The sequence below is a fragment of the Perognathus longimembris genome, chromosome 5 (genome assembly GCF_023159225.1).
Source record: "Perognathus longimembris pacificus isolate PPM17 chromosome 5, ASM2315922v1, whole genome shotgun sequence".
NCBI classification, from domain to species: Eukaryota; Metazoa; Chordata; class Mammalia; order Rodentia; family Heteromyidae; genus Perognathus; species Perognathus longimembris.
Window position 1 is genome coordinate 66,939,191 of NC_063165.1, and position 13,102 is coordinate 66,952,292.

The window sequence follows — 13,102 nt, forward strand, 5'->3', positions numbered from 1 at the left end:
AGGGGAAGGCAAAGAGATGAAACCAGTGTATAATACCCAGTAGTATATCTTAATACTTGGGGAAACAGAGGTACATTAAAGAGACATTCCCAGCCTGGCATGGAAGAAGATTAAAAATGGTTGTGCCATTTAAATAAAATCCTAAAAGAGAAATAAGAACCTGTCACCATTAGAAGGGGTAATTTGTGAGTGTTCTGGGACTGAACCCAGGAACTTGCACACACGAAACACATGCCCTACCACTAAGCCACACTACCAGCCTTGAACATCCAGAGACTGAGGCAGCCACAGCAGAAAAAGAAATGCAAACTTTTAATGTAAATGAACTAATAAGCCCCAAAAATTCTCAACTACTGAAGTGGAATTTTTTTAACCCAAGTAGGATGATCTGATTAGACCAAAAATGTAACTATGACAACTCAATCACTCAAAAAAATGTTAGAAACTTTAACTTTTCTTACTATAACATCGATATACTTTTTATGAAAAAGACTGACTTTGGGCTTTGAAGAAAATATGGAAGATGAAGAAAGAGATGCTGTGAAAATAAAGCGTGAAATGAAGAAATTTTATAAAATATTATCAAACAAAACTAAGTAAGGAAAAATAAAGAACCTACCACTTGAAAGTGAAATTTAGTTTCGTTTTATTTTCCTTTGTAACTGAAAAGACTTATTTATTCTTAAGTTGCCAAAGGAAGAACTATAAACTTGTTTGAAAGTAAAGGCAGAAAGCATGATAAAAACTATTTATGTCTGCATAAGTAAAAATAAAATGGTACTTCTGTGGGTAAAATGACCCTAAATGTATGCGACTGAAGACACAATCTATTTGAACCCCTAGAGATATATATTCTTGTGTCTTCCATTTCTACAAAGTCACTGTCTCATTTGGCAGCCAATTATTAAAACCTTTTTTGCATGTAGACATCTTATTTGAAGTTGTGAAGGATATAAATATGAGTATGGCATAATAGTCTCTGATCTCAGAATTTATAAGGAAAGATTTTCTTTCACAGAGTCTCTTGCTTCATCTTTCACATCTTCATCAAAGCCTGAAGACTTGCTATTCAGTTTCAGTTGTCTTTCTAGGAGATCCACCATCTGGTTTATTTCTTAACCTGAGAATCTGAGTCCTTTGCTACTCCAACAAGACATTGCCCAACATTGCACTGTGCTCCAGTTGGAAACACTGACTCTAATAGTGATTTGTTACTTCCGTCTTTGGTTTGTACTTGTGGAAGAAAGCCAGCAGAGTGCTTTAGCATAGAAGGTGGACAGACCATCATATGTGTCCATTAGTCCAGGTGTGCACTATGATGAAAAGTACGACTGCAGGAATGGGAGAAATGCACATTCTGATAGACAAAGGTCAAAGAAAAGAAAGAAAAGCCACACCTCTGTGCTGGGCTCCTTGGGGCCTTTCTAAATACACTCTCCTTTGGTTTCCTTTCTATTATGCTGAGCAAATCTTAGTGCTTGAAGTGTTTTCTCCAGACAATACATAACTGTATCTGAATTTTGAGGTATTAAAAAATGTGTCCTAGGGTTGGGATGTAACTCAGTGCCAAAGTGTTTGCCTAGCAAGTGCAACTCCTGGGTTCAAGCCCCAGTAGCAAAAAAGAAAAAAAATATATCTATTACCATTGTTAAAGACTTTACTACAAGGATCCTCTCATTCAACGGTACCCTTTGCTTTGCTTTTCCATTAAGATACTGATGTATACAAAGGCCTTAATTCCCAGAATTCTATCAACTTTAAAGTATAAAATTATTAACATTGAGAACTAAATAGCACTACAGAAATCAGGCACCCACACCCTATTGTCCTAAAATAATAGGCAACTTAAGTCTACTCTACCTACAGATGTAGAGTTGGGATTAATCCTTTTTCTAAAAAATAAATCAAAATAAGAGTATAAAAGAATTTTTATGGAATAAAACTTATACTTGCATAAAAGTAGAAACAGATTGAATGTCCCTAAACTGAAAACCTGAAATTCTCCAAAAATCTAAAATTTTGTGAGCACCCACATGATTCTCAAAGTGGAAAATTCCGTGCCTGATTCATGAAATAGGTCACAGCTAAAACAGATCACACTGAAAATATTGAATAAAACTACCTGTGTATGTGGTGTGTGTATGAGCCCAGTGTGCTGGCAGATGTCTGTAATCCAAACTACTCAGAAGGCAGAAAGAGGAGGAGAATTACAGTTTGTGGTCAGGCATGGCAAAAGTTAGTGAAACTTTATTATTTCATAAATAACCCCATTGTGGTACTATCTACCCTGGTCGGCTACTTGGAAAGAAGAGGTAGGAAAGATGTCATTCAGAGCCTAGGAAAAGTTAGTGCAAAATTCTGATAAACAAGTAAGAAGTACAAGGACTGGTGTTAGAGTAAATTAGACTTTGCCAGAAAACCATTCAGACATTCAGGTACAAAGAATATAGGAAAGGTGGGTTGCAGCAAAGGGACCTGAAAGACCCCTTCTCAAAAGGGAGAAGTGCTGGCTATTATGTTAGGCAACTTTTATAACCTCCAAGGTTTGGGAGATTTTGTTGCCTTATATGGTTATAGCTGCCACAAAGGATCGCTGTCTCAAGGTAAAGGGAGATAAAGGCTAATCATTTACTAACTGGGCCTAGGGTTGCCTAAGGAAAAAGCATACTATGCTAAGTGGAGGCTATTGGACTAACTATTGGGGCATTGCTCCAGTGGTAATGCACTTGTCTAGCGAGTGTGAGACCGTGAGTTCTGTCCTCAATACTGCAAAAATGTATACACACGTATATTACATACATATACATAACATACATATTGTTTTTGACTTGGGTCCTATCCCAAAGATAGCTCATTATGTATTTACAAATATTCCAAAGTATAGAAACAGCTGGAATACGTCTCTGGCTCCAAGCATTTTAAAGAGATACTTGACTTTTAAAAAAATCATCACTAAGGGGAGAAGACTCTGTTATTTTTAGTTACATGTTAATGAAAGTAAACTTTTTCTTAGAGATACAGTGCTTATGAAAGTTTTGACACATAGTCACACACTGTGTGTGTGGGGGGGGGGGTTGGTCCTGGAACTTGAACTCGGGGCCTGGGCACTGTCCCTGAGTTTTTTTCTCAGGGCTAGCACTCTACCACTTGAGCCATACCTACACTTGTCACTCTTTGGTGATTTAATGGAGATAAGAGTCTCAGGAACTTCCTGCCCCTGCTGACTTCAAATCATGATCCTCAGATGTCAGCCTCCTAAGTGAGCTAGGACTATAGGCGTGTGCCACCAGAACCCAGCAACTTTGAAAGTCAAAATTTAAAAGTCACTTAAGTTTTTGGCTGGAAGTATGCAATAGTTCAGTAGTAGAGTGTCTTGCCTAGTAAGCATGAGTACTGAGTGCAAATCCCAGTACCACCCTCCCACCAAACAAAAAGCAAAACAACTCAGTTTGGTCTTAACCTATAAGACAATAATCATAATACACTGCTTAGTAAATACAGGCTTGGTAAAATACTTTGTACAAATGAAGTGTGGTGTCATATCTGATGTCATATCTTTCCTGAGTGATTATAACACAGCATAATTCAGACCTCAGTTCCATTATGAAGTCAGAGCACAATGCTATGATATTACACTAGGATTCATTACATTAAGCACTTAAAGGAGCATACACATTAATACGTGGCTCCCTTGGAAATAGTTTATACATAAACTCTATCCCTGTGACACAAATTTAGGGATACTACTCACAGTTTCAGAAGAGTTCACAGAACCACTGATGCTTCAGATACTAAAACTGACTATTATGTCATAAAATATTGTAAATTACTCCTAAACTTAAGTAGATTGTGGCATTTACAAAAAGAAATTTAAGTTGATTTCATCCATGAACATTGGAAATTTGCAGTTTCTCAGCAGTTAAAAATAGTTTAATGTAAGTCGATCATGTAATCCTCAAGAACACTGAAGTTCGGAGAACAAAATGTAAAGGGACTCAAGAGTTTCACTATTAGATTAACCTTTCAGAAAGGTTAAAATCCAATAGACCTTCAATAATCTTATTCCTAGTGAAATTTGTGAGTCTTTATATATGGTATTACTAAAGCTAACAATAATTGAAGATAACGTCTATCACTATAACTTGCACACTAATAGAAGGGCATTCTCCTTGCTATCCCTCAATAATTCTCAATAACTTCTACAACTTAAATATGATAAAAAATCATATATCCAACAGTTTGGTTTTTTTTTTATACTGGTCCTGGGACTCAGAGCTTGGTCACTGTCCCTTAGCTTTGTTGTTCAAGGCTAGCAAGCTATCATTTGAGCCACAGCTTGACCTCTGACTTTTGTGTGTGTGTGTGTGTGTGTGTGTGTGTGTGTGTGTGTGATTGGAGATAAGAGTCTCGCAGACTTTCCTGCCTCTAGATTCAGACCATGATCCTCAGATCTCAGTCTCTAGAGTAGCTAGGATTAGAGGAGTGAGCCACCAGTACCCTGTGAAATTTCCAACCTTAAAAAAAAAAATCTTGAGCTCCAGTGGAAATTGGAGACATAATCATGTTTAAATGGTCATATGATCACATTCAAGTACCAAAATGGTCTCTTGGCTTCAGTCTCCAAATGACGATTAAATACTTCCATGTTACTCTTTCAAAAGTGACAGAATTATATTTCCTTCCCATATTTACTACTGTTTATGCCTCTTGTATCTTCCTTCCACTCTAAGCTATAACACCATACAGCCTATGCAAAGAAAACAATGCAATGGAAGTGAGGATAGTCAGATGAAATACCTAGATTTGTTCCTACACCAAAACACTGGTTTCTTATTCTATGGACCTTGAAATACAAAAATAAATGTAAGCTCTAAAAGACTCTAAGGTACATCATTTTTTTACAAATGCTAGGCCTCTCCTGTAAAACTGAGACAGAGCTACTTACTTGTAGACCATACTGTTTCCTCACTTAGCCATAGCAAGCCTAGATATACAGAGGTATGCAAGAACTGATGGTGAATCATTAGCTGCCACTGCCAATTAGGGACCCATAACAATCTACTTAAAGGATTACTGGAGTTACAAAACAAGTTAATGGGGAAATGCAATAGAATTTATAGGAGTTTATTTTACATACACATTATCACAAACTTATTTACTAGATCCCTACTCAGTTAATATAACAGAATTTTCTCCTCAAGTAAGATTTGCTATGCATTGCAAAAGCACTGAAAGGAAATGTAGGGGATATATTTAGGTGGTTAGCTGCTGAAGAGAGGGAGGAAAGAAGTGTTAATTCATATGCTTGTAAAATTCTCACCTCATAGACACAAGTAACCACTCCTCTCCAGAGCCTCCAGTCACTTCCAAGTCTCAAGCTCTGTTTCCAGATCTCAGTGGTAGCTTTATGTTTCAGTGAGGAGTGGGTTTGTCCTGTAACAATTGTGCTTCAATAGGTGTCATTTTCCACATGTTTAAATTAAAGGATAATTCTAAAGCTACTCTGAGAGGAAATAAAAAGCCTTATGCTATAAAAGCTCAAGTTTTGCTGCATCAAAAACTTTGATAGGGGTGCTCAAAGGCTCATCCCTCCCCCCTTCTAGGTAGAAATACTTTTCTTTCTTATCCTCCCCATTATTTATTTATGTATGTATGTATTTTTGGTAGGCTTGCTATCCCCATTTTGTTGCAAGGCTGCATTTTAATTCTTTTGATTCTGCAATTTAACCAAGCCCCTTGACACCTTTATTCATTTGTCCTCAGCTGGTGAATGAGCAACAAGAAAGCAGACCCCTCCTGAGCCCCTCCATTGATGACTTTCTCTGTGAAACCAAAGCGGAAGCTATTGCAAGGCCAGTAACATCCAATACGGCTGGTAATTCTTTTACTTTAACTATGCCTCAAGTAGAGTTGATCGGAACCATAATATAATGTGCATCTTCTTCCTGCAGTCATTTTGGGAATGATGTGGGGAATGATGTTTGCGACCAAATGAAACTTAAGAGCAAATGCTCTTTAGAACAAATTAGTATATCACCTATGGTTATGTAAAAACAAATTGCAATGTATTTCGCTGTATTCATTTTTCTAGAACTTAAGAGTACCACTGTTAGCAGTTGATTTTCCTATGCCTTTGTTTATCCTGTTACCTTGTCATTTTTATTTGCATCACATTACAACAAAGCATGTATTTCAGAGTAAGGATTTTCAAGTTTTGATTGATGGTCCAATCACTTATTTTTATTTTTTTAAAAGTTTTTATTATAGGGGCTGGGGATATAGCCTAGTGGCAAGAGTGCCTGCCTCGGTATACCCGAGGCCCTAGGTTCGATTCCCCAGCACCACATATACAGAAAACGGCCAGAAGCGGCGCTGTGGCTCAAGTGGCAGAGTGCTAGCCTTGAGCGGGAAGAAGCCAGGGACAGTGCTTAGGCCCTGAGTCCAAGGCCCAGGACTGCCCCCCCCCCAAAAAAAAAGTTTTTATTATAAAACTGATGTACAGAGAGGTTACAGTCTCATACGTTAGGCATTGGATACATTTCTTGTACTGTTTGTTACCTTGTCCCTCATACCCCCCTTCCCCCTCCCCCTTTCCCCCCCTGAGGTGTTCAGTTCACTTACACCAAACAGTTTTGCAAGTATTGCTTTTGTTGTTGTTTCTCTTATTTTACCCTGTGTCTCTCAATTTTGGTATTCCCTTTGAATTTCCTAATTCTAATACCAGTACACACTGTTTCCCATACACTCAGATAAGATTACAGAGATAGTGTAGATACAGTCACAAGAAGGTGATACAAGAACATCATCAATAGTAGAAACAACAGATACACATGGGATGTTGAAAGTATTTACAACTGTGCCAATCACTTATTTTTGAAAATATGTGGTGTGACAAAAGTTTGGTACAATAAAAATGTGGATTTTTAAATGAATATAAGTAACAACAAAAATGCCCTGCAGTCATTGGATAGTGCAGCTCTAGGTCCATTTTCCCTATGTCAGCATGTTACTTCTTTTTCTTACACATTCTCTGAGCAGTGCCAAAATGAATTAAGCAATCTCAAGCAGGGAGCCTTCAGTTACTTGGCACTTCACATACAGGATAGGCAATCTTCAAACATGTCCCAGGAGGGAGTACTGCATGTCGCTGGCATGATACACACTTCTCCGGCAGTTTATCCTCTCTGAATTGGTCTCATTTGGTCAACATTCATAGTTTAAGGAACATCATTCAAATGAAAATGGAAAAAATAATGTTTGGATTCAAAGATCAAACATAATATTGGATGGGTAATGTAGAGATGAATAGAAAGAGAAATAGAAATAGAAATGAAATAGAAAGAAAAGCCAATAATTCCATCTGTCTTCTTAAATTTGCTTCATTTTCCATGATTGCTTGGCTAACTGTTGGCTTGTATATTTTCATTATAGGTAGAAAAGAAGGAAATTCTGATTTTTCCCAAAGTGTTAAAAATTGCAAAAACAAGAACTAATGACAGATATGAGTGCTTTCAGTGGGAATACAGTCCAAAGTTTCTGAGGTGACGCTCCATGAATTCCATCCCTAGCTCTGTGTCCATGAGCATGTTGCTGGGCTTTCTCATCTACCTAGCTAGGCCTTACTTTCCTCTAATATTAAGAGCATATCTCATAAATTACTTAGGAAAACCAAATAAAATAATCTAATCTATGAATGTACTTAATGCCATGTAAACTCTAACATGACCATTTCTGCTAGAATCAGGTAAAAACAGTATTCTTGACACTTGCCTTTTCTAATATATCAGTTTTAAAAAAAATTACAGTACCCAAACAACCATTCTCTAAAATCAACTATTACATTTAGTAATCAAGAAAATAAATTTTATACTTGGTGCATCATTCGATCCGATTCATCTTCCTAATCTAGGAAACTGGATTTCAGCCCTCCAAAACTACAATGCTACCACAGAAAATACAGAGAGCCTTGTGTCTCTCAGTGCAGAAAAGCTATGAGAAATAGATGTACTAAGGGATTACTCTTCACTTACCAGTTCCCACTGATGAGAAAGTTAAATCACTTAGGAGGGGCCTAACATGAAAGAAGCAGAAGATAAAATTTGTCTCAAAAGCTGCTTTCAGGGCTGGGAATCTGGCCTAGTGGCAAGAGTGCTTGCCTCATATACATGAAGCCCAGGGTTCGATTCCCCAGCACCACATATATAGAAAATGGCCAGAAGTGGCGCTGTGGCTCAAGTGGCAGAGTGCTAGCCTTGAGCAAACAGAAGCTAGGGACAGTGCTCAGGCCCTGAGTCCAAGGCCCAGGACTGGCAAAAAAAAAAAGAAAGAAAGAAAAAAAGCTGCTTTCACCTTGATTATCTAACACATATATGTTAGATATATATATATCTCATATATATGATATATATGAGCTGGAGCTAGTATCACTGGGGGCTTACCCCTGTAATCCTAGCTACTCAGGAGACTGAGATCTGAGGATCATGGTTCAAAACCAGTTTATCTCCTGTTAGCCAGCAGAACAGGACACTGAAATTAGAGATGTGGCTCAGATGATAGACTACCAGCCTTGAGCTTACAAAAGCAAAGGAATAGGGTTCAGGCCCTGAGTTCCAGTACTGGGCACAAGAGAAAGAGAAAAAGAGAGATAGAGAGAGAGGGAGAAGAAAAAGAAAGAAGAAGGAAGGAAGGGAGGGAGGGAAGGAAGGAAGGAAAGAAGGAAGGGAAGGAAGGAAGGAAAATATGGAATACTGAAATTCTAGGGGTAACTACCAACAGAAGGTAATTTCTTGTCATAAAAAATCTTTCAGCATTGTCCTCTTAGTTTCTTAGCGTGTGGTAATAAAGTTCCACAAGACAGGGTACAGAAATAAAAAACAGTGACATCAGGGAAATAACCAAAGGAGAAAGAAGAAAGAAAAACTGCAAACAATATAATAAAAAAAAACTCTTGTTTCCATTTCTTGAGCTACTGTGGTCCTCTCCTAAGAATACCCTAGACAAATTCTAGTTATTACAAATGAGGGAAACCATGCTGCCTATGTTTCTTTGGGTCTGGCTTGTCTCACTTAATATTTTCCAAGTCTTTCCATTTCCTCAGGAGAATCACAGAAACAGTGGGACAAGGAGTGAACCATTTCAACGATTCTCATTTCAATGATACTCTATAGACACTATAATGGAAAGAAACTATACAACTCGGGGGAGAGGTTCAGGAGGGGAAAAAGTGGGAGAAAATGAGAGAGGGGGTAACACTGTTCAAAATGAAATGTACTCATTACTTGACCAGGTAACTATAACCCCTCTGTACATCACCTTTAAAATAAAACAAATTAAACAAACAAAGTTTCACAAACTGAGTAGATTAACAACAGAAGCTTATTGTCACAAGTTCTGGAGGCTTGAAACCCAGAATATATGTGAACAGGGCCACATTCCTCTGAAGATTGTGGGGAAGAAGCTGTTCCATGCCCCTCTTCCTTTCTTTGTGGTTCTTAGGCTCATAACAGCATAGCTCCAACCTTCACATGGTGTTTTGTCTGTGTGCAGATCTCCCCATCCACACATCTGATTATGCCCAAATTTCCCCCTTTTATTAGAACACCAGTCATTTTGGAACTGTAACTGACCCTATTCCAATATAACTTCATCTTTAATTACATTTCCAATGATCTTATTTTCAGATGAAGTCAAATCTAAGGTGTTAGGATTGCAGCATAAGAACAAAGAGATGGGGCTGAATTTCCATCCATAATATTCCACAGAATGTACTGGAGCACATAACTAAGGCCATAGGCTTTTGAAGCAGTCAGTAAAATTTGGTTCACACAGATTTTTATCCTCAAAAAGACTCTAGCTTCGTAGTATGTTTTTAAATCATAAAACTACTATCACAAAGCAGAAACTTTTTTAAATTTCCTAAAAACATGTAGTTTTTATTTAACTCAGTACAAATTAAACAATAATCAGTTTGATCATTAGCTTTTCTAACAAATCTTAAAATGATATACCCTTGGTCTCATGGAAGTTCATTTTTTTTGTTTTGTTTTGTTTTTTAGGTTTATCAAACATCTTATTTAGTTTGTGTTTGTTTCTATGTTAGGACTGACTTTTTCTTAACTATTAATGATAACTAAGCTTATCAAATAAGGACATTTTTCTTTTGTTTTCCTATTAACATTCTAAATTTCCTTTACTTCATCTATCCTGGGAGACACCTAGTTCTTTAGCTTCCTTAAACTGCATCTTTAGATTTTACACAAACTAATGATTTTGAAGTAGTAAACAGATATATATATATACACATATATTCATAAATCAAATGATCTGACTGTTACGAAATAACTAATATTTTAAGTGGATATACAAATTAGAGGCCATTCTGGGCTACCTAGTAAATCCTTGTCTAAAAGAAAAAGAAAAAAATTGAGTCATTATATGAGTTTTATAACAATAACTGTTCTTTGATCTCCCAATAATCTAATACACATTAAAGCACAAGTCAGACTCTGATAAAGATCAAAGTGAAAAACAAGGTTCTTAGTTGGCCTTTATCTCACTGTATATTCTAAAGGTATTTATCCATTGATTTGAGCTATTGGGTGAACAAGTTTTAAAACAAACATTTTTTTTTGTTAAAAACAATCATACTCCTCCTTACTTAAGTTTTGTATACTTAAGCACAAGACTCCCATTTATCAGAAAAGAACTATGCATAATAAAATTTACAACCCTACTACAGCCACTTACTAAAATATCTTTATTGTAAAATTAGTATACTATTTATGAAATATATTTTTATGAAGCTTAAGTGTTCATGAGTTTGGATATCTTTTGAGAGCTTAGAAATTTGAGTAGGAGTTATAATTACATATTCCGATGAAGAGGAAAAAGGTTGACTGAATTAATTTATCCCTTTGATATAACTATATTTGAAAGTTTCGGTTATTGCCAACTATTCAATTCGTGTCCTGTTACACCATAGTAGTACAAATAGCATTGAATGTACTACCAAAATGTCAAAACGAAGCTTCTTACAAGGTGCTATTTCATTCTGTTGAAGGGGACTCCTTTCCCAGAATCCCATTAATGCAGTAATTAATACCTATTCACAGTGCCTCTTGGGAGCTTTCCAGTTCACTATGCTAATGTTCTTCAATCAGGTGTACTTGAAGTAGTTGAAAACAAACACTTTAGTAATCTACTTTCAGGAAATTTTAACCAATGGAATTAAGTTTTACTAAGAAAGTTCCTGGGACTATTAGTTTCTTAAGTCATGCCTCAAACTCTTCAAATGGCCAATTCATAGTTTTAAAAAAAAATAGAAAGAAAGAAACCACTATTTCAGTAAAGTCTGTACACTGTCCCCAGACATGGACAAGGTCTAGAGAAGGGTTAATTACTCAGGCTTCGAGAGACCCATCTGTACTTGAGTCTTTGAGTCCTTCTGGATTAAATACCAGATATATTACTTTTCCTTCTCTGCTGAAAAAAATTGCCACCAATTTAGTGGCTGAAAACAATCCAGTTTCATTACTTTAAAGTTGTGGAAGTTGGAAGTGCTCCAATCAAGACTCATCAGTCTACTTTCTTTCATGAGCTCTAGGACAGTATTTGTTTTCTTACTTTTTCCAGCTTCTTGGGGACACCTACCATTGTTGAGTTTGTGGATCCTTCCTCAGTCTTCAAAATTGTCTACAAGCTTCCATCTTCACACCCAGCTGCATCTGTTTCCTTCTTGTATATGTTCTTTATGACCTTCCTGACTTCTACTTAGAACACTAATGTTTACATGAGATTCATCAGTTAACCACCAGAAAGCCAGAAGTGGAGCTGTGGCTCAAGTGATAGAGTGCCAGCCTTCAGCAAAAAAGCTAAGGGACGGCTCCCCAGGCCCTGAATTCAAGCTATAGTATCCATAGTGAGACAGAGACTGAGAGGAAGGGAAGGAAAGAGAGATATCCCACAGCTAATGCATAGCAGGGTGAGGATTTAAACCCGCGCAGTTCTAGTCATTGTTTTATGCTGCCTTTATTTATGCACAATGTTTGCATAACCTCAAACTGACTTAGCTGAAGAGGGCTGGACAAAGTGCTTCAGTAGGTGACTTGGTGCTCAGGAGCCACCAAGCTGGGACTCTCCCTGCGGCAGATGGAAGTGAAGGGAAGACCCCCCACAACCTGTAACCTGTGATGAGATGTGGCCCTTTAGGGAAGGATAGATGTGTGAAAGTAAGATTGTACTCAGATAATATTTTACTGGATCCACACACCAACACATATGCACATAAGCATATAGAGAGACAGACAGACAGACAGACATTTCCACTTCAGCTGTAACAGGAAGCTATCCTTCCTCATGGGCCTAGAACCAGGGTTCTATTGCTGTCTACCACCTAGCTGTGATTACAGTCATACTCCACCATCCCTTGCTTCCTCGTTAAGATAAGGTTTTGCTAACTTATTTTGCTTGTGCTGGCCTCAAACTGTGATCCTCCTCTTATCTTCCAAGAAGCTGTAATTGCAGGCATTTACTTTTTAGTCTTAAATAAAGGATACACTGCCACGAAAATGTGATTTGTCTCCTTCAAAGCCTGAAAGTCTGCACCCAACCGCTTCAGTTTTTACAATTGTGGTTCTCAGGACTCTGCCTGAAAGCCTACCTTTTGACCTTCCAAGGCAGCTCTTTCATCATCTGGGTAACAAATAAGTCCTGTGTATGTGACAAGCCTTTGTTTGGTATTTGCAAGGAAAAGAACAAAGGGACAGAGAGAGACATGCCCAGGACATATTAGAGAGGAAAAGAAGAGAATGTGACTGAGCCCAGTTCAAACTCACAATTCACTTCTTTAGTAATTTATTCTGTATGGTGAGAAGCAGATATAGAATTAAATTAGTACTCACCAATTATTATTTTATAATGAATGTCCTCCCTATTCACAAGTAGGTGATTCCTATATAATTTGCTTCCAAAAGAAGTCTATGAACAAGTGACTAATTCTTGTTTGTACAATGGGTAAAAAGTGTATATGGCATTCCTGAGATTGTCCTTGTTATTCTTTATAAGGAAATCACATTGGACCTAGAATCTTTTACAACCTACCCAT

The 13,102-nt window shown here is 37.3% G+C and overlaps 1 protein-coding gene across 4 annotated transcripts in view; it reads left to right on the forward strand.

The window, feature by feature from the left end:
• Pex5l (peroxisomal biogenesis factor 5 like) overlaps positions 1 to 13,102 on the forward strand; it is a 223,746-nt gene that overhangs the window by 141,929 nt on the left and 68,715 nt on the right. For all 4 annotated transcript variants that reach the window (XM_048347061.1, XM_048347062.1, XM_048347064.1 and 1 more), the window contains one exon: positions 5,764 to 5,875. In XM_048347061.1, coding sequence (XP_048203018.1) covers positions 5,764 to 5,875 — 112 coding nt within the window. The remainder of the gene's footprint in view (positions 1 to 5,763; positions 5,876 to 13,102) is intronic.